At 40.4% G+C, this 22,692-nt stretch overlaps 1 protein-coding gene across 4 annotated transcripts in view, besides 1 other annotated feature; it reads right to left on the bottom strand.

Moving 5' to 3' along the window:
- bma (black match) overlaps positions 1 to 22,692 on the bottom strand; it is a 59,179-nt gene that overhangs the window by 8,940 nt on the left and 27,547 nt on the right. For all 4 annotated transcript variants that reach the window (NM_001382075.1, NM_001104100.2, NM_001274740.1 and 1 more), the window contains 16 exons: positions 12,857 to 13,882; positions 12,336 to 12,461; positions 12,125 to 12,223; positions 10,000 to 10,155; positions 9,793 to 9,913; positions 9,608 to 9,703; positions 9,225 to 9,370; positions 8,637 to 8,767; positions 6,058 to 6,172; positions 5,540 to 5,685; positions 4,439 to 4,592; positions 3,865 to 4,041; positions 3,731 to 3,803; positions 2,842 to 2,978; positions 2,555 to 2,768; positions 419 to 672 (listed from right to left, as the gene is read on the bottom strand). In NM_001382075.1, coding sequence (NP_001368964.1) covers positions 419 to 672; positions 2,555 to 2,768; positions 2,842 to 2,978; positions 3,731 to 3,803; positions 3,865 to 4,041; positions 4,439 to 4,592; positions 5,540 to 5,685; positions 6,058 to 6,172; positions 8,637 to 8,767; positions 9,225 to 9,370; positions 9,608 to 9,703; positions 9,793 to 9,913; positions 10,000 to 10,155; positions 12,125 to 12,223; positions 12,336 to 12,461; positions 12,857 to 13,039 — 2,328 coding nt within the window. In that variant the 5' untranslated portion in view covers positions 13,040 to 13,882. The remainder of the gene's footprint in view (positions 1 to 418; positions 673 to 2,554; positions 2,769 to 2,841; positions 2,979 to 3,730; positions 3,804 to 3,864; positions 4,042 to 4,438; positions 4,593 to 5,539; positions 5,686 to 6,057; positions 6,173 to 8,636; positions 8,768 to 9,224; positions 9,371 to 9,607; positions 9,704 to 9,792; positions 9,914 to 9,999; positions 10,156 to 12,124; positions 12,224 to 12,335; positions 12,462 to 12,856; positions 13,883 to 22,692) is intronic.
- Positions 19,916 to 22,692: part of a mobile genetic element that runs on past the window's edge.

The raw sequence follows: 22,692 nt of genomic DNA, 5'->3' as shown, positions 1-22,692 counted from the left end.
GGCTATATATATTGTATAATAGTAGTAGTAGTAGCAGTAGTATACAGAGTAGTTCGGCGGGTTAAACATGGCACATGAACTGCTGGAAAAGCCAAACCAAGGAAACAAAGAAGCGACAGGGCGCACATAAAAAAAATATATATATATATATCAAATAAATTCTCAATAAAAGTCAAATAATGCCAAGCCTTTTGTGGCCGTCGATGTGGCCAATCGAAATGGCAAACGCGGAAAATGGGGCAAAAAATAAATCGAAGAGGCACGGGTGAAAAACCACAATAAACAATGGCGGCCACAAAACAAATGGCAACAAAATAAAAGCAAAAATAAAATCAAAAATCGAAACTGAAACTGAAACTGAAACCGTTACCGAAACCAAAACTGAAACCCTGTGCCGAGCCAGACACAAACAACTTACAGTTGGCGGTGACAAATTGATGGTGGATCCCCGCCGCTCCTGCGGCCCAATGCTCGAGTGACGTCGCGTAGGCAGCCCGCTGCCAGGTGTACCGCCCGGCGAGGAGGCGCACGACGGAGCTATCCGGATCTTGGGGGTCATCAGCGTGTTGTCCGATAGTCGCCGGTTGGGGAAAACGTTGCCCACGCGCAGGAAATTGCTGTCAGGCGACGATGGAGAGCAGCCGAACCACCAGCCGCCCAACATGCCGGAGCCTGGAAAAAGGATACGATGCACGGAGAAAAAACGAATGAAATGAATAAATATTTTGTAATTTTGCTGATTTTATATAAATTTTATAATGCTGGTCTTTGTTTTTTATATATTGTATATTGTATAAGAACATCACTAAAGACCACCTAAACTTCATTTTTAGAAGTGTTTCACTTGTGTGCCTGTGCCATTTTTTTTCGCTTACATGCTGTTTTTCATCAGATACCATCACGCTGGCACACCAGGCATTGTGTTTTGGAGCTAATTAAGTCTAATAATGGTCGCGGTCAGGCCCTAAAACACAGGCACGTAGCTTTTGTCGACGTCGGGACCGCAGTCAGAGCCAAAAACCGACAAACCGAAAATTCGAGTCCCAGCCAACCAGGGATTCCGACGCCTGGGATTCTGTCACTGCCAAGGACATTCGCACATTATGCGGTTGCGGCCGCTGCACCTGACTTTGGCCCACAGAGAAGCGGGGAGCGGGGAACATCCACCCACTTCCATTCCCATTCCAAGGCAATTTGTGCCGAAAATGATTTACTTGAATTCATGGCAATTGTCAAGGTTGCATCAATCACTCTGCATTCACTTTGATATTAAAGTGGAACATTACAAAGAACCTTCGTTAAGACTAGTGGTTTTTGGTTAAGGACTTATAATAACGTACTTTGAGAAGTGTATATTGTATATATTATTATAAATCTACTTTTTATAGCATAACAGTAAAGGTTCTGTATTAAGTCAACAGTGTGGTAAAAGTTACTTGGGCGCACATGTCGTATGAGCAATATGAATGTAGGTGCAATATAGAAGTAAATCGATAAATGATTTTTAACGAAATTTTGTTAGTCGGTGTAAAATTAAATGAGAACATAAAAATATTTTATCATTTTAAGTAGTAAGATATAATTTTTGCTCAGGCTTTAAGATTACCCAAGCCTTTATCTGGTGTTTTCAAAAATTAAATTACTTTCGACTGCATTTCGGAAGTCATGAATGCGGCCTGGACCTTGTTTGTTCGTAATTATTAAATGGCAATATGCAGCAGCAGGAGACAGGTGGCAAAGTGAAAGTTAGCAAGTGGGTCGTTGGGCAGGTTTTAAGATGGCTCTGACCCCAGTGGCAGCGAATTTTCAGTGGAACAGTGGGTCGAGGTGAACTAAACATGGCTGAGCTGCCTCGATTAGGTCTGCCGGCGATTATGGCCATCATAATAAATCATCATTATGGCGAAAGTTCATTAGGCAGCAGCAGCAGTGCAGCCAGTGTTTCCGTGACCGATAATAGCCGGCTCCGGGCGGTGCTTTTGATTTTCATGTTCATCATTATAAAATTATCATGGCCAGGATAATACAATTAAATGGCCGGCACAATGGCCCGATGGTCGCAGCTGATTAGTAAGTGGGCAGGACAAACGACTCCTGTCACGTTCGATGAATATCAAACTGAAATCACGTCGAAATTTCCAATTACACATGCCCACAGGCGGCCACTCAACCGACGAACCAAATGGGCAAGGAGTCCCGTCCTTACAAACTTGGCCAAATCTATACATATTTAAGGATACCCAAAGTTCCTAAAGTACCTTCATTCCGTTTACTTTTCACTAGTTTGTGCATTAATTATTTGCGTACGATTGTAAATGTGACTAATCTATTATAGATGAACTAGAAATATTATTTCAAAGTAATTCTGTTTTAGCACAGAAAAGGAAATATTAAAATGAAAGCTTGAACTATTCAACTTTTTGTCTGCATTTTCTAGATGGTTTGTTTTAAAATTCTCAGTGAACTCTTTAATTAGAAAGCTGACACTTTCCTCCCCAAATTCACCAGGACTAAATATACATGTTTATATTTAGGACTCGAAGGATTCACTCACCGCCAGAATTTTTGCGGGCCATGTCCTCGGCACTGGACGTCTTGCGTTGATCAATACGCAAGTTGGGAATATTGAAGGGTGGCGCATTCATGTTGTCCGTGGAGAACTGATGACGTAGGGTGCGGTGGCGTTCCGGCGAGGCCATCGACAGGTTGTCCAGCTTCAACTTGTTCCTCTGCTGCCGATCGATGGCCTCTAGCATTTGCTGCAGCACCTGTTGGCCCAAGAACATCATTAGTTGGTTAGTTCACATCTTCAGGTGAAATAACTACCCTTGGTGTACTTACCTCCAGCAGGTAGCAATATTGCTCGAAATTAAGTGAAGGATTCACCGTGTGCGGAATGAGCAGGGGCAGCACATTGGTGGCCATCGTCTCCACGGTCAGTCCGTAGGTTTTGTCCACAAACAGTTTATGGTAGATGCCTGAGAAATTTTATTACCAAAAGCTTATTACTCGGCATTATATTACTGGCATTACTACGGCTTTCAATTGTGATAGTACATCAAATTATATAGTATATAAGAGCTTAAGGATTATAGTCCAGGATTATGCAGCTCAAAAATAAAATATACATATCCCAAAAGCAGCTAAGTACCTAGATTTAAATCTTATAAATTGAAATACTTAATACTGCAATAAAATTTAAGTGATTTTATAAATATTAAGAAAACATTGCCAAGCTATTAACTCACATCGCCTTTTAATTCAAAAATAGTATTTAAAGCTCAAGCTCAATTTATTACTTAAGAAGCAGCTCTAGGTCATTTTTAATCAATCTTAATTAATTGGAAAATCTCAGTTTTCCCCCAAAGTCACACACAAAGTCATTGCAATGAAATTATTTGTCGCACTAAATTAGTAAGTAATTAAATCCGGTAGTTTATGAAATAAAGCCAAGCATCTGTTAACAATTAGGCTCCCCCTTTTTCCATACAACTAAATCAAATTGTCAGCTTGTGGAAAATTCGATCCAAAGTAAACCTCTGTGGGCAATTTGTATTTATCCATGCTAGCATGCAGATAAACTCGTGTAAATCTATATTGTTCGCTGTGGGCCAAGGAGAAAATTGTGTTTCATGCACTTTAATTAGTTTTCGATACTGGAATAAAAAAAAATCAAAACAACAAAACCCAAAGTGTGTGCAGCTTCTGGTGGCATTGTTGTTCAACTTACGCACAGTACGCATGATAATATCGGGATCGGGAATGCGAATGTTCGCCAGCAGCGGCAGAACCTCATCCATGACCTGCCACAGAGATATGAGAAGAAGATATATGAGATGATATATGGGATTCTAGAGTACCCACCTGTGCCCGCTCCATGCGGTCCATGACCCGTTCGATGCACATCAGCACGTTCTGCACAATCTTCGGATCGGTTATGTTCTTCTCGAACACCTGCTTCACCTTGGGCAGCACCATGCGGCGAATGGAGAGCTCATCGATGCTATCAAACACATTGGCCACGGCTACCACGGCGGCGCTCTAGGATCGGAATGTTAAATTAAATAATTTTTTTTATAGAATTTAAGAGTCAGAAATATACCCTAAAATTATAAAATATGAAAGCATTTAAATTATGCTTTTTTTTAGTACCTAAACGAAAAGCATAATATTTTTCCCCTAGAAGTGCTGACTTTTCTGTGTGTGCCCAACATTTTTTTCCCCATTTATTGAATTTTAATTTCGTTTCACCCCGCGACGAACGTTTGCGGAAAGAAAATGCAAATTCACTTGCTCGGGCACTTTTGTGCTCTGAGTCAGCTTCTGAGTCGCAGTTAATTAAGAAATTGCTGCCGTAATTACACAATCAGCTCCGTCAAACCCATTTCCATTTTCCAGTCCCGAAGTGATTTGCATAGCCGAGTGGAGCAGCACTCACCTGCACTTGTATCGTGGATCCGTCGAAGGAGTAGAACAACATGGGCATTATATCTGTGGTGACATCCTCCGGTTTCGTCTTCTCGATAATCAAATGCAAATTCTCAAGTATTGTAACGCTGGCCTGAATGGATTTCGGTGTATTGTAGATGACTCTGGGATATATCACAGATTTGATTAGTGTGAAAATTACTAAGGATAAGAGTGCGTGTGAAAGGTTACTTTTTTTCTTTCTTCTGTATGGACCGGGTGTCAATAAGCGTCTTGCAAGTGGCCACAAAGTTTGTCGCCAACTTTCGGCAAAGTAGTGAACTCTTTGGTGCGGGCTTTTGTGTGCTCTACTAATTTATGCATGGTTCACCACCAAAGGTGAGCACTTCGGGCGCCCAACCTCCCTGCCACGCCCCCTTGGCTAGGAGGACCCTGGGAAAGTTTCGCAGTCAAGCTCTATAAATTACAATACGAACTGTCGCCTGTCGCAGTGGGCGCAATAAAACGTCATGAAAATTGAATAACATAAAAAAGAAGTGTCGCGAAAGTTTTTCAATTGTTCAAACACAAAAGTTCTCATCGCTAGACAAGAACAGAAGGGATTCCAGATGAAAAATGACACGATTGAGAAACTTTTTTAGCCGGACTGTCTTTAGTAATATCCATAATATTGAATAGAAAATATTGAATATTGAATATATATATCCAAGAAAGTGTATAGTTTAATTGGTAACTTTCTAAATGACTGATTATTATTTTCATATTTTTATTCATTTCGCTTTGAACTGCAGATTATGCTAACATATTACTTATGCTTGTTTTATTTTAATACAACCTTTGCCATTGAATTTGTTTAAATAAACACAAAACTATAAATACCTACGCGTATATTTAAATTAATTTCTGTTTGTGTCTATTCACTGCAGCCTTTAATTCCCTGTTTGCAATAAATGAATTATAAATAAAGTCCCGTCTGACCAGTATATTTATTTTGCAGAGCCTCTTCCGGTGCGATAAATACTCAAAGCTGGCTTTTTATTTGTGGCCCGACAGTGGGGCATTCAATACCATTGTTCTCGTTCACCAATAGGCTATAAATAAGACTACTTACTTCATGGTGGCCGACATAAGGGTGTCGTATTCCGTAAGCGTGGCTTCCTGGACAAATAGCATGACCGGCTGCAGAACTGCGGCAAGGACCTCGTTATTGTTGATCTCGGACTTGAGCATGGGCCAGATGTTCTGCCACCAGAGTTTCTATAGACATAAACCAAAAATTGGAGGAGAAATGCGTGAAAGTCATTAACCAGTCTATGTCATTTCAATTGCCAATGCTAAAGCATCATTAAACGGCATCAGACAATGGCAATGGACAGCAAAAAAAAATAAGAATGGAAAAACTGACAGACTCCTTCCGTTTCTAACTCAACAGAAAACAAAGGACAGTCGCAACATTTTTGCAACCGACATAAAACGGCTCGTAATTCACAAATTGTTTGGCCGTAAAGCGCTCAACTTGACGCCATTAATGATTAATGTGCTGCCAGTTTGTTGGGCCAAAAATGTTCGTCCAACGTGGCTGCATCCGTTTCCGGTGGACAAAATTGCTCAAGGAACTAAGGCACTTACACGTGGTATCATCGGCATGGCCTCGATCAAGGTGGTCTTGTAGAATTGGGACTTCTGCTGCGTGTCCTTCATGTTGACCACGTCCAGGAATTTCAAAGCGTTTATGGGCGTATCGCTGAGGAACAAAAAAGAATACGACAACATTAATTTCAATGGCAACAAATTAAATTTCCTTATGTCCATACTTTTTTATTATGAAAATATATAAATACGAAAATGTTGTGTAATTGCTTTAAGTGCTTAATTGTGGCCCGGATTAGTTGGTAAATGGCATCAATTAAACATTAAGCTGCAAGCAACACCGAGTGGAAACACCACAGGAAAACCCGCAAAAAATATGCCAAAGGCAATATTTATCTCTGCGCCACTGAAATTAAAATATTAAGTACCCACAAAACGACGGACTGCCGCCACCAACATTCTAAAATGAAATTCTAAATACTTTTCATTGTTATGTAAATCAAATTGCTGAAATTTAATTGGCAAAAAGTGTTTACTTTCGACCCGCATCGGTAAGCATTTTGAATGCCGCCGGGTTTATCAGGCAGCAAACAGATGAATGCCGTAAAATTTCAACAAATCGCAAATAAATGCGAGCTATGCGACGCTGTTTATAGTTTCGCTCGGTTAAACAATGAAATCAAGTCACATTGCGTATACGCAGCGTGGACCAGTTGATTTCGCTACCCTTGTCGACTCAATCGGGGCAATCGACCAAGTGGAAAAACCCCATTTTAAATCACCTACTTGAGCTTAAATGGAGGAAAGTTAGCTTGCCACTGATTGCCAAGACACTCGAGCCATTTGCATACGCTGCTAAAAACGCAGAAAATGTTGACAACATTTAAATTAACTTCAAAGTGCTGCCACCAACCTGACTGACTAACTGACTGGATGACTAACAACGACAAAGGAGGCGGCACGCGGCTAAGGATGAGATGTCGAGATGGCTGAGATTCTAATGCCGGTGGTGCTTTTCCGGTGGAGCAGGCAAAACTGATGGAGCACCATGCTGTTGCTTCACTGCTCCACGCTGACAGCGCGTTTAGATGCGTAGATGGTAGCAGGGGGTATATGGGTTCACAGACAGTAATTAAGACAAGTAATTAATAAACAAAATGTACTTTGTCAAAACCACTAAGTAGATAAATACATTAAATATATAATATAGTATGTAAGTCTCGTATTTAATTAATCCATCCATCTTTAAATCAGTTTATTAATAAAATACAACTTCGCGCGGCTTGGAAAGTATAAGTATCTCAAAAATTATGCCTCACTTGTAAGCTAGTTCTGAACAAGCAATCAGGTCAAAGTAAGCAATCAACATATGTAAATGAATGAGCTGAATGAACAAGCACTATCTTGACCCATCCATACTTCATGAAATTGGTTTTATGAACAGCCAATGTGGATTCAATTCGCAGAGCAATAGCAGCAGCATTACCACACAATTGCCAGCGTTTTGCGCTACTTTACATTCAATTCACCTATGGAGCATATATCCTGCAGACAGGCTGCGGTATTCCCTAGCTGATCACTGACGTACTTCATGCCTCGGTTGCTTCGTGCAGCCACTTCAGTCGCCACCTCTCCATTGCCATTGCCATCGCCATTGCCATCGTCTTTGGCTTTGTTTGTCTAAACGCGGCACGTCGCCATTCCCCCTTTTTCAGATCTCAATGGGAGGCAGGGCAACGCAACAGCTGCTGTCGTCATAAATCCCAGAGTCAGTCAGCTTGGGTTGGAGGAGCAGTGCCACTCCAGCTCGACTACCACAGCACAATCAGCTGAAAAGCAGCGACGTCTTACACTCAGAGAAAAAATCGCCACACTAACGCAATAAATAAGATATATTATGATAGAAGACAATAGAGTTATGGCTTTGAAAATAATATATAACATCATCCTAACATCCTAACATCATAATATTAAATTAATTTACGCGAATTCTTCAGCTTTTGAAAATAATCCATAATAAGTGTGAAGTGCTGATATTTCTGCCTGTGTTGTGACATTTAATAAACGGTTGTGGGGTCACAGAGCACATTTAATTTACCTTGATTATGTTTTCGCTCTTGTATTATTATTTACCAAAAGGATCTCGAATCTAGCAGTTCAACTTTTTATTTACAATTTTACAAACAATTTTTCCCAGTGCCCAGCTACCATTCGCTTTGCATTGTGTATGTCTTTCAGGTCTGATTACCGCTCTCATTTGGCAAACAGATGTAATTAAAGTGTGCGTGTGTTGGTGGAGGAAAGGCGGTAGGACGCAGGATGAATGGTTGACTGGGATGAAAAAAAAAAAAAATGAAACCTTCAATTGAATTTCAGCTACGGGTACAAATTGGCTTAGAGATTGCGTGTCGCTGGGGTTTAGTAAGTGTGTGTGTGTGTGTGTGTGGATGTGTGCTCCCAACAGGTGTCAATTTCATTTCAAACATAAACAGAAAGCGAAAGGGAAACAACTTAGGCAAAAGCAACTTTCAACGCAACTGGGCAAATTGGCACACAGTTTGTAGCGCTTCCTGTTGCTTTGCCATCTTAGCTGGAACTTATTTAATTTGGCCACTCACATGAAGTACTTGATGAGCTGCAGCAGTTGGGCGGTGGGCCTGGCGGTTGCATCCCGACTGGCCATGCGCGAAGTGGCCTCCTGCAGGGCAATTGGCAGTCTGGGCATCAACTTGTGGACCAGATCATCCAGCTGAAACGCGGGTGGGGGGAAATGGTGCCAAAAACTCTTCATAAGCATAAACGAAACAAACTTTGCCACAACATTGGAAACCACTTGGGGACTTTCGAAAGCTACATCCAAATGCCCAGGACAGGACGAAAAGTTTTAATGACTAGCGCCCGCGGGATAACTGCTGCTGCTGCTGCTTCTACTGAATCCTGTTACTCTTGCTGCTGCTCCGTCACCTGTCCGCACAAGTGGCAAAATAATTAGAGTTTCAAGTGGACTTTTTGATTACATTTGCATTTGACAAAGCTGCGAATCTAATTACAGCGCGCAAACAAGCCCATCCAAGCGTTTTGCGTTCGGCTCAAAAACTTTTCATCCATCCAATTGGCACTTGTCGCTGCCCCCTTGAAAGTTACCAAGCTGTTCCCCCAAGTCCATCGCATCCCGGGCATTCAGAAATTAGAAATTGTTTACCCACCGTTTCCATTTGCTTGGCATAGTTGGAGGTGGAGTTACCGGCCTGAATCAGTGGCCTTCCGTTATTGAAGACCGCACAGATCACCATTCCCAGCGAGAACATGTCGCTGAGCAAGCTGCACTTGGACGTTGACTGAGTTTCGGGAGCTAGTCGGGATGAATTTAGGAAAAAAATAGGGATTCAAGTTAGTAACAAATTATTTGGTAATTATTAGTTTAGAATGTAGTTATGAACATTATCTAGACTAACAGTTTCATAGCCAATTTCAAACAAATAAAACTTGAGTATACATCGATATTGTTTGACCCGAATTCCCTGCTGACATTAACTGGCTTCTTCAGAATTAAAAGGCCAAAGGATATGGGCAATCTGTATCTACTCACCCATAAAGTCAAGATTCGGCTGGGCCATCTTGGACACCCGATTGCTCCATGGCGGACACGGAATGGAGCTGTTCAAATCGTTCTCATTCATTCTCTCTGCAATCCGAATATGTGAATATGAATACAAATTGCTGACCTGGCCAATCCATTTCAATTTTGGACTACTAAGCCAAGACTGCACTCACCCACATATTCCATGCCGGCCAGTTTCCAGATACCGCGCTTGGTTATTAGTATAGAAGATGGACACACATTGCGATGAATTACGTGACCGGAATAGTGCAGATACGCCAGTGCCTCGGTCAGCTGGAAAATGGGAAATAGAAGAATGAACGGTAGCAAATCGCCTGGGTCACGCCATCTGGCCCGAGCAACAGCAAGGTGCCACTCACCTGGAGAAAGCCGTACTTCAGCTCCATGTCCAAGAAATTGTATTCCTTGGCATGGGCCGGTCGCTGGGGCAAGGTGTTCGCCGCCGCCTGCGCCTGGGACGCAGCTGCTCCACCCGCCGCCGGCGCCACATTGGTCGCCTCATACGTTTTCGACTCCTGCACGATAAGAAATTTGCGTTTCAGGGTTTTTTTTTAAATAATTTAAAAATAAATAATGCACAGGTGCTTATTGTTATCTTTTGTAATGTATTCTTTATATACATACATTACTGTACTGAATTGACTCATTATTATTTTAGGCAAGTAGATTAATTATAAACATTATTAACTTCTAATCTTAAAACAACAGAATACATAAAATACATAATTCCCTTGCCTTGGCAATAATAGCTAGCATATTTAAACATATAAGTTTATAAATAAAGTCATAATTGACTAAACTTGTTAATCGCCTTTTCAGATTTATGTGTACCTTGCGGACAGGTAATATAAATTTAGGGCCAAATCCTGGAATGAGCTGGTCGGATGTCCCTAAATTTTTTTCACCCTCAGCTTGGATGGCAAACTACTTTCAGCTCAGGACCTTTAAATTCCCATTCAAAGGCATTGCATTCGTTGATAAGCCATTCAAATCTCTCGTGTTTCTGTTGCTTTGCACGACCCTGGCTTTTTGTTTTTTTCAATGGATTTTCCCTTACCAATTTTTCGATTGTTTTGTCTGTGCATGTGAGTGCTTTGAGCTTTACCTTTTTGCAATTTTCAATGTAATTTAACTCGAATCGACTTTCATGGAAACTAAAAACTATTCAAGAGGTTCTGTTCTTTCGGTTATTGTTGAGCTGTTTATGTGGGTATAAGGAAGGTCTGTTGTTGTTTCGACATGGTTCTAAGCAGGAGAGGTACAGTGCGTTTCAATACTGTAAAGGGTTAAAGGGATATATAAACAAAAGAAAATAGTAAAACATTTTTTTTCTCTTCCAACATTCAGAATATCCAGCTACAAACCAGTTTAGTAAGTTTAACGCTTAACTTTTTGCTTATACCAAAATTAATTTGAGTTGAGCAACTAATATAATCCAATAACGTGGCTTAAACCACCTTTAAGTTGTGGCACGCACCGTGTGTGTGTGGGTGAGTGTGTGTGTGCGGGAGTATGCGTATCAATTTCCGAGCTGTGCAGACCAGCTGAAGCTCTTTATTGACTCAATCTTGGCAGCGTAAACTTTCCCACATGCACACATCCACATCCACAATCACACCACTCACACACAGACTGGCAGTGTGTGTAATTCGATTTAGTTGTGTGCGTGAGCTGGCGTTTGTGTTTCTGTCATGCATACCCATCAGTTGCCAAGTTTTGCACTAGCCACTAGCCAAGAGCCACGCCCCCTGCTTGCCATGGCCCGCCCACTGTGCCATTGTACTCAAAGTCAAACTATGCACTTGGCTGGCCTGCAAAAACTTTAACAAAACACAGGAGCGAGCAAAATCTACTGCAGCAGCAGCAACACCAAAAAAAAGTGCCACAATCAACCCAACAGTCTAAACATTGTTTCGCTCTACATGGGAAATTCTAGATGAACACCCAGTGGCCGTGGACTTGCACGGCAAAAAAAATCTATGTTACTTATTTCACTCCGTGTAAATATGCCAAAAAAATAAATAATACGTTATTTCGATCAAACTAGCAGAAATATTACAACATAATATCATATTAATGTTACCATAATTTTACATATTTACTTCAAGTCACTGCATTTTTCTAAGTGTCAGTTAATCAACTAAAATATTTGTAAAAAAAATAAATTATTGACAATCGTAATACTGAAAAAGTAATAATTTACATTTAAAGTGTGTCAACTAGTGTAAATGTGCTTGTGCAAACAAAATTTTTTTCTATCAAACAGTAAGTTTAATTCGATGTCCTATTCATTTCGGTGCGACCAGTAAAAAGCGTAAGCGGGCAGAAAAAAAGGCCGTAACCAATGGAGGACTGAAAGGCAACCAGGCGACAGCACAAATTGCATGTCCATGTCGCTGTCAGCAACTCAAACTGCCAACTGGCTACGGACAACGGACAACGGACAGCGGGCAACGGACAACTAAAACTGTGGCCAAAACTCACGTGAAAGGCCAGGACATTCGAGAGGCTGGCGAAGATGGGCTCCGAGGCGAAGGCCAGCGTATCCGCACTTTCCTCGACCGTGTGATAGATTTGTAGTATCTGCGGAGCGAAAGAACAAAACGTAGAGATTGGTTGGTTGGTGGTGGGGGGGGGGGGGTGGTCTTAGTGGAAAAGTAATTATCGATTGGGGGTCGCCGAAGGACACACTCACCCGCGGATGGCGGAAGCGCTCCAGTGTCTTCACCGAACTCTTTAGCAGCTCCGTTATGGTCTCCTTGCGACGCGGCTTGTGCAGCTTCTCCGCAATTTTCTTCTCGAATATAAACACCGAACATTCCTGCGAAACGGGGATGCAATTACGTTAAGAAAAGAGTTGAAAGGATATGGCGTGTGGTGTTATCCTTGCAATGCAACGTCCTGAAACTTGAATCAAAAAGTATTGGAAAGTAGCGAGTACTTTTATTTTTCTAATTCGAAAAATTTGGCCTATTCGAATCAACTTGCAAAATTGAGCATTATTTTGTTACTTCATAAATTCAAATCATTTCATAAAACTTTAATTACGTTTTAAGATGATTTGTTAGCAAACATTTAAGGGCAACTTCAAAGGAAACTAGTTAAAGCATTCCTAAACGAAGATTTATTGATTTTTGAAAATTCCCTTTTCACCTTAAAGGTAAACCAATCCACATCCCAATTGGTCCAAAAATGCCACTGGCTAGAAACACTCACCTTGTTGTCGCTCTTGCGGTACGCATCATGGATGCGCCACACCAATTCTGGGCCGGCACAGGCCACCGGCTTGCCGATTTCAAAGTACTGCGTAATGGGATTGCCATCGGCGACTGCTTGAGTGGCTGTGGAGGCGGCCACATTGGTGCTCTTGAATTTGGCAAACATTGTGCCGGCGGGCATACCATCGATTAGCTTTGAGAAGACATTCGAGAAGCTACCCTGTCGCTTGGGTCCTGGCTGGATGGGAGCGGTGCCGCCAATGGTGGGCGCCGATCCACTTCCGCCCGTTGGTTCCCCGAGGGTGGAGCCCGAAACTGCACTAGCACCACCTGTCGTTGCACTTAATCCCGCACCAGCTGCACCAGCTCCACCTGTTAGCTGTGATGATGATCCGATGAGTGGTCCACCCGATGCTGCACTGATGGACAGTCGTCCGCGATTAGTGGTCGCTATACCCACGCCGGTTGCTGTGCCACCGGCTGCTATTGCACCTGCTGTGCCGCCCCCACCCACACCCTGGCCATTAAAGTTGGAGTGCCGGCTGGAAATCAATGATTGCGGCGGATCATAGACACTGAAACCATTCCGAATAACTGGAGATGGTGGTCCGGCCAAGCCACCGCCAACGGACACTTTGCGCTGCGGCAAATTGATGTCGAGCACCGTGCTGGCGCTACGTTGTCGTACCGCTGCCACGCCTCCTGCACCTGCCACGCCCACAGCAGTCGAACCCGCCACGCCTCCTCCACCGACGTACTGCTGCTGGCCACTCCTGGCCGGTGAACCCGTTGCCACCACTGCCGCTGCCACCGTACCCGCTCCCGATCCTGATCCCACACCGGCAGATAACGCTCCTGGTCCGCCCGGCGGCGTTATTCCCACAGCGCTGCCACTGCGACCGCGTTGCACCTCCTCGACACTATCCAAACGTGAGAAAATTCTGGCCGCCGTTGTTGCCGTCTTTGATGTCTAATATGGGCCAGGAGTGCTCTCCTCCAGATGTGCTGCTCTTATTAGCTCTTCCTGGAAAGAAAAGGAAAAAGCCGAGTTAAAAAAAAACACTGAGAAACCGCTAGAGTGGCTAATTTCACGTTGACATCGCTCATACGCCCCGTTGCCCAGGCGACCATTTATCCAGGTACTTTTCAGCACTGGCAATTAATGCGCTTATTGCCTCGGCCTGGCTTTTGTGCTCAATTTATACACTCATTAACCCCCAAAGGCAGAGGAGAGTTTAAATTTGCTGCCAACTCAAGGTGGCTGTATTCTATTCACAATTCCATCGAATCTACTCGTAATTTATTTGTGACTTAAGTTTAACTGAAGTGAAATATTTCAGCCAAACTTAACCAAAGCATCTCTAATTAGTAAGGATAATTATTGGTATATTTATAGACACATTTCAATGGCGAAAAAAGTGTTTTTGTGGGCTTAGATAGTAGACTGGCAATCATTGAAACTAAATATTTATATTTACTAAATAACTTTAAAGAGATTCAAATTTTTGCCATAACATCTATAAGCTGTGTGCTTGCGAAAATATTTATTTTAATTAAACGATTATAGCTCAATGTTATTTTTCATTCTATTCTATGCCTAAAACCATTCTAGTTGCATTTTGCACGTACACAAATCGAAGCAAACTTCATTGATTATAAAAAACTTAATATTATGAACATTTATGTCTTCAACTATCAATTGCTAAATATTCTCTGATGGACAGAACAAAGTCAACATAATAAAGTCAACAGATTTTGCAATTCGATTGTATTTACTACACCACAAGCTGACCATAATTCGATTGATTGAGATAAAAAGTGCATGTTGGATTAACATCCATTTGACATATTTATAAAAATGAGTAAATACTTAATTGGGGATATGTTTATTTTGTTAAAAGTATAAACATCTTTATCGATTTTATATTTTTTTTTTCCAAATTTCTTGCATAATTTTATTGTAGTCAGAGCATTCCAACTTTGGCTATAGTCCTAAAAGTTCTGCACAATTTAAGTTTCCACTGTGGTGGCATTCTTTTGGCTGCTTCCCACAAAACTACACAATTAAAAAGTTAAATGAGTTTGGTCCTGGCCATTTATTCATTCTGGTTGAATTCGTAGAAGGGCGTGTGGTTGTTGGCGACAACTTTGTGCGAGTGGAAATTCATGAAAATTCGCTTGAGGCATAATCACTTTATTAATTGCTGGAAATAGCGACAGCCACACACAGAGCAAAGCATTTTTGCATGACTATTTGGCAATTGCCCAAATGGAAGACTAATGCAATTTGACTTGGCAAGCATGTGTCAAACTGTCTGGCACATATCTGGCATTCTGACTGCACTCACAGCCATGTGGCCCGACGACGACTTTTCCGCTTTTCCGGCTTTTCCGACGACTTTTCCACCCCCGGGCCATGTCTACTCTTTGGTGTACATTCTTTGCCGACTGAATTATTCAATGCAAGTAAACATTTTGGCAAGATGCTCGACCCGAAGCTCAGAGGAAAGCCAACAAATTGACTTGAGACATCCTACTTTCCGTCTTCTTCTTTTCTTTTTCATTTTCTGGCCAAGGCGTTTGGAAAGGAGCACAAGGACTTTTGAAGCCAAGGTGGCTCCATCAATTTGCCAGGAAACGTAAAACTATTTAGTGGAAAATGTTCACTCGCCCCGGTCTTTTGCAATGTTGCGTGAAATTTTAACGTTACGTTAAATAAATTGTGTTGATGGTAAATAAATAAACTATGAGAACCCAGAAGCCGAATGGAGACCGCATTGTGTGCTTAACGTTGGCCATCTAGACCATATAGACGATGTGCCACTGAGAACAAAGTATCCGCCGACAAGCAGACCGACAGCTGGACAGCAGGACACACGAAGGACTCCAGACACCGGACACGGACTGATGACGGCTGACAGAATACGACGGATAGGATTCGGAGGACCTAGTCCGGCGGAAGACGATTGGCGGAGGTAACTTTCTAGGTCAGCATTTTTGCAATTGAGGGCAAACAAGCTTAAATATTTAAGACTGTTAAGCGTGGCGAATAAATGCGGTTGGCTTTTATGGCATTCTGCTCAATCTACGAGACTTTCGGAATTTTCTAGTGGGCTTTAGACCGCTTGCGAAAAAATTTTAGAATCAAATTTATACCAAAAGATATTTTCCCTCTGGGTAACTTACATTTTATTCCAATAGACTCTTTTCCACATTTCCTAGGAATTTTCTACGTTTACCGCAAGTCTTTATAATTTAATTCATTCTTATGGTGGTCATCCAAATAGATTTACTATGAAATACAATTATCCTCTGAGTATTTTTATAAAAATATTCCACTAAATTTATTTGTAAATTTTGCAATCTGATTAAAACCAACATATTTTATTAGCTATGTAAAATTAATTGTGCTACGTTGGGTAAATTATGCAAATACATTTAATTACAATATGTAATTGCCTAGTAAACATAACTGCAAGCAAATTATTCAAATAAATGCATTGCAGGGATACTGTTCCGTTTTTGTTTTGAAATTTAATTATGGTTTGTAAAATTCCGCCATGCATAACATCGACGAAGCAAAATCAAGTTAATTAAAACCTTATGCGCTGGTAATAAATCAAATCACACGCTGCCTTATGTAAGCATTATGATTAAAATTAATTTAATATGATTCATAATATATGCATAATCTGTCAAGTGGGTATCGTATTTAAGGCAATATTTTTCCATCATTATTCTTTCGTCGAATGGCAGCTTTAATCAACGCTCAATGTGGCCGTATAATTGGAGTAATAATGACAGTGATATCTAATCCATTGATCAGCCATCGGTTTTCTAATAAATGTCATTTCCATTTGGATTTTATAAATGCTAGGGGCTGCCTCCTTTCGGGTGCAGTGAAAATCCGTTAATGCGAACCGCTCGTGGCCAGAACACGTGGACTCTTGCCGGTTTTATTGATTTCGTCTTCGGCACGCACCCCAACTGAAGTATCCAAAATTAAACGATAAAAGCGCAGAACAAACAAACACAGCCCAGCTTTTGGAACTCTGGACATTATTTTTGGAGCAACCGAGAGGGAAAGCGAGAGCTTTTCCTGTGTTAAATTTGACAAAATTCAGGCCTTCGCTTTGTGTGTGTATTTAACGTTCCAGCCAGCGAGCAATGTGAGTTAAATATTTTTAGCCGAAAGTCAGACGAAGATGGGCAACAAGGCAGTGAAAACAACAACATGTTGCCAACTCAAGCGCTGATTGAAGACAAACACACACTAACACCCACACAAGCACATCACGCACAGTGGCCAAAACAAACGATGGCAGACGCACGCACACACAGATGGCTCAATTAGAAAAAAAAAAAGGGAACAAGAAAGCAGATACGATGGTCCTTTAGCCGCACCAACACACACACACACGCTCGCCCAGGACATTCATACGTAGTTGTGTGTCAGTAAAGGCCCATCTTTTGTTTGCCTTTGCCTCATTTATTGTTCGCCTGCCGAGCAGGACAAAAGCCGTGCACAGCAACGGAATTCGTTCTAGGAGTCAAGGATATATATTTTGAAGACTTGAATAAAAAAATCTGTAAAATCTAAGCTTACGTTCAATTTAAGTTCAAAGTAAATGGCTGGCATTTATGTTTATTTTTAGTTAATGGGACTTGAGTTGCCAAGGATATCGACAAAATTGTGAATGAATTTTTTTTATTTTTTTTGGGGTTTAACCAACGTAGTATTTACCATATCAATTTTGCATATATCACACATAAAACAAAAAATTAACTTCTGCTTATTATACTCGTAAAAGCAATGCACAACATTTAATTACAATATTTATTTTTCTTTTTATTTAAATTGATATTAGTACGAACATTTTGCTTAGTATAGCTTTCCTTTGCCGAGAGTAGCAAATTTTCGTTTTCCACATTCAGCTGCAAATGCGTTGGCGTGCCGAAGAACAGGATGAACAGAAGTAGAGTGACTCCCCCGGTGCAAGTCATCTGCGTTTGCAACGCTTCTGGCCAGAAGCAGATGAAGGAATATTCATTGCATACTTTCCAGCAATTTCCATTCGCATTTCTTGCCGTCTAACGACAACTGCTGCGGTTGCACCTGCTGCAATGCTAATTACCTCCCCAAGCCTCTGCAGCAGATGAACCCGAGGATCTCTATGGGTTGGCCAATAATCTCGGACCATTATAAAGGTTACTAGCCCCGTAGGAGCTACATACATAGGGGAAGCCGAGAGGAGAGAGTTCAATACACGGAAAGGCAGACGAAGCAGAGCTGAGCAGAACAGAATGGAGCTTATCCCCCATTTGGCATTGCCCTCGGGCAATTGGAGCATTTGCATATTACGTATACGGCACGTGAACGTGCCCGGGGAGCAGTGCTGCTGTCACTGAGGCATTAACGCTGCTTAATTAAATCTTTTGCGTAATTTGTTTAGCCATACGCCGCAGTACCCACTTGAAAATTGAATGGAAATCGAGTGTGTGTTGCAAACAAAGGCAGCAGCTTAAGACTTTGGCTAAGTGCGACTGATGAGGATTCATAATTGAATTGCGGAGCCAAGTGTTAACTGCAATGTCAGCAGAAGATACATACAATTGTGGCATAATTATTGCCCACCAAGGATTGTAAACTGTTTTCGTCGAACGAAATGAAATTACCGCCACAAGGAAACCTAATTACTGGGCATCAAGTTGTAGTGGAGGAAAAGCACCAAAAAGAAGCGAAACAATTCCATCGAATGGTCAATTAGTTTAGTTTGGGCCAGGAGTTTTTGGTCCTGAGATGTTTTTGTTATTCTCATGCGTGCGTGAGCACAATATGTTGCCATTTGTTTGGCTAGGCGGATTAATTGCCAGGCCAATATGCGTCAAAGTCAGGCATCGATGCTCCCCGTTCGTTAATATGTTTGTCTACGGCTTTTGGCCAGCACCACGCATCCTGGCTGCCTGAGTAATCAGTTTTCAATAAAGCTGTGCTATGCACGGGTATTTAACAGCTTAAGCCAGTGCTACAATCGTGTTAACAGGATGTTCGTGGGCCAGGATATTCGGGGAAAATCCCATTTGATAGCTTATTAGTGCTCACGCAACATGAATTTTAGTGCGTCGTTGCATACGCTAGAAATCACATTTATTCAATTATGATTTGATATGAAATGTAGCATGCTTAAATTAGAAACTTAATGAGCACAGCTTTCATAAGCCAAAGGAGCGTGCCAAAATGTATAAATCTGAATAAAAATGTATAAAATCAATTTCAGAAATATAGAAACATGATTCGGTTATAAATTGAAAAACACTAATGTTTAACCCCTCTCAATTGGATGCGTTTTCAATTACCAAACTAATTAATATAAATTTTATGCCCACTTGATGTGAAAGGACCTAATTTTCAAAAAATATACCATAGTTAGAATATTTTGCAATTTCAGTAAATAAAACCTTTGAATCTGCAAGTGCCACAGCCACATTCGACTTCTAAATGTGGCAGCCGCAACGACAAGGATTCCTAATTAATTTTGTGCGCACTGCATACTCAATGGCGAATATTTTCCAAAAATGATGAATTTCAGTTTGCTAGGCGACAATGAATTTGCAAATTGCCGTAGTGTCAAATGTGGCAAATACATTTTTGCAATCGAATTGCGAGGGCGTTTGCAGCAAGTGTGGGCCAAAAACTAATCGAGCTGAATTGTGGCACAAAAGTGTGTTATTTGCTCAACAAAAGTGTAGAAATAAATACAGGGTGGAACTCTAGTCATGTTGAGGCAAAATCTATTGCATTATAATTAAAAAAAAAAATTGCTTAAGTTTAGATTGAACAAATCAAGAATCTTAGATGATTTGAAGTTTTAGGTTTGTTTTAATCTTATTTAAGAATTAAGTGCAAAGCGCTTCAAATAAAAACGAACGGACAAAAAACTTTACATTTATTTTAAGATCAATATTTTTTAGTCCGAGTCTTGGTGAAAATAACTGATGCCTCAGTGCAAACTTCTGTGAAACAAACATGAGGTGGTTGCAAAAAAAAAAATGTAGCTGTAAAATCCCAAATAAGAAGACTTTACTCGTTGAGTTTTTGTAAGAAACTAATTTTATTTGGAAATATCTTCGGTTTAAATAGGTGACATGAGAATCGCATCTTAAAGTAAATGGCCTACGCAGAGGCCTAAGTAAATAGTCCCCGCCTTATCGAGGTCCCACGCTCGGGCACATCTGCCTATCTTGAGCGGCGAGGACCTTATCTGTGGTCTCCCACTAAGGGACTATTTTAGGAGGCGGGGAACGATCTCAAGTGACTGACTCATGTAGTGTGCACTTAAATTACATGTTTTTGAGCAATGCACCCATGTCGCCTTAGATAACAAAATCCTAAATATAATTTATCGCTCTCGATTCATTTACATAAGATATGAACGGAGCCCAAAATTGTAAGTCTTTAAATATATTCGTGTTCATGTGTGAACATTCTGCCAAAGGGCCAGCAAGCTGAGATGTACATTAGTATATTAGTTGCATTTATAACAGTAGTGGACTGTATTTATTTGATATATGTTCATTTATTTTGCAACTAAGATTTCAATGGGCCTAGTTTTTCTGGCTTTTAATTTTATTGGATTACAATTATGGTTTATATTATTTTTAATTCAACAATTTGTACTCAATTAACTTATTTTAAACATTTTGCTTTTTCTATGTAGAAGTACATTTTCTATTAAACAACGATATAGTGGACTGTATATTTTTATTTGTTATATTATTTTATTGTTTATTTACTATTGATATTTATAGTACTGGCAACGGACCTGCAAAGGTTATTGCTTGCATTCTTTGTTGCACAGCACATTTCCGTATGAAATATATTATTAATACTATCATTAGTATTAAAGCAATAATTAATCCAGCATGTCCGGAAATATGATGGAAATGTAAATCTTTCAATTTTTGATGGTTCTCTTTCATAAATTTAATTTCATTATTCAATCGTTCAAATTCCTCAGTATGATTTAATATTGATAGTTTCAGCGGATCCCAAATAATCTTCGGCGCTTCACTAACTTCTCCTATATAAGGTGTTGATAATAATTCTTCACTTTCGGACTGAATGTTATGGTGGGCAACTAGAATTTTATCGTCGGTTCTTGCCGTACAATATGGCGCAATGCTTAAAACTCCTTGCTGAGGCAAATCAAACAATTCAATTTGAGAGCCAGTACATTGCAGACGGACTTTTGAATTCGCAGGAACCTTAAACAACCAACTACTTTTCTTTTCTAACTCTACCCAGTAACTTTTAGAGTCGACTACTGTTTTATAGATGCAGTTCGCCGCTTTATCTGGCTTTAGAGGCTGAATCTCACATGCATTATCATTCGCTGAATTCCAGGGCCAACTTCCTTTGCATATTCTCTTATTTAGTTGCCATTTCTGACATTGATTTAATGTGGCTTCCGTCATTATGTGATAGGAATCTATCTCAAAATTATAAATTAAATATTCGGACGTTGTATGCACCATTATTATCCGATCTTCATTTCGAATTGGCACCGGAATAAGCCTGAACAATTTGGATGGATGCCTGCTAAACAGAGGCACTTTTGCACTAATGATCAATTTATCGTCGATGAATAAACCCCTGGCTGTTAACAGTGTATACACCTCCTTAAGTTCCGTACCTGACCGTTTTCCTGGAATTACTAGGTTCTCCGAAAGACTCTGCTGAATTTTGGCAATTTCTTTTTTAAGCTGATTTGGCCTGAGAATATTTGTATTTAGCCTACCGTGATTAATATCAATCAACAGGCTTATAATGCCTGCTTGAATTTTTTCGCCTTCTTCAATCAATGAGTGTAGCTGTTTCGTAATCATAAAGAAATTTATTGATTCCTTATAAACATAATAATTTTCTTTAAGAACTTCTGTCATGTTCTCAATTCTTATTTGCATACTTCTAAAATTGGAGTTAACATCTTCTGTTGTTCTCTTTAATAGATTAGAAGTTGAATCAACCACAGATGTTTGTTTTTGAATTAGTTTATCAAGGTTGTTCTGGTTATCTAACAAATTCTTCATATTTTCTTCTAATTGCTCTCTATCATCTTCATCCATTATACCAAATAAAATATGATACAAGGAACCCATAAATTCGAAAGGAGCACGCTTGCTTCTAGATCTAGACTGTATCATAAACAATTTATTGTTTTCTTCAAGTTCCGATAACTGACTTTGCATATTATCTAAGACTAGACTACATTGCTCTTCAAAGCTATGAAGTCTTTCGCAAACTTTCCTCATACTTTGTATAAGCGCATTACCCTTTGTTAACATTTTAAAATATGGATCCATTTTATAATAGATAACCAAATTCCAAGAAGTACTCACAATCTCAACATCTCCTAGCGGGTCTAGATATATTGCTGAGGTTTTATTTATTTTGTCTATAGAATATCTTGGTGCTATATCTTTAGGTAATGCGCTAGAAACTTGACAACTTAACACAAACAACAACATTGCCATAATGATTCCGATCTTGGACATTCCCGATGTCGCTCTAGTTCGTCTTTTTGGCTCTTGGTCAGCCTCATTTTTGTCAACAGACTTTATTCCTTCCAAGGGACAAATTTTAGTAATGGGTCTAGTGATATATCCTTCCTGCATCTTTACTTTAGCCACTCGGACCTTATCATCATTCCCCTTATGCACCTTTTCCACCTTTCCTAAAGGCCATCTTGCAGGATGACAATTCTCATCCTTTAATAAAACTATTTGCCCTTCTTCTATATTAGGAATTTCCTTTTTCCATTTATTCCTTTGCTG

The sequence above is a fragment of the Drosophila melanogaster genome, chromosome 3L, assembly GCF_000001215.4.
Source record: "Drosophila melanogaster chromosome 3L".
Taxonomy (NCBI): Eukaryota; Metazoa; Arthropoda; class Insecta; order Diptera; family Drosophilidae; genus Drosophila; species Drosophila melanogaster.
This window is presented reverse-complemented; position numbering and strand designations above follow the sequence as displayed.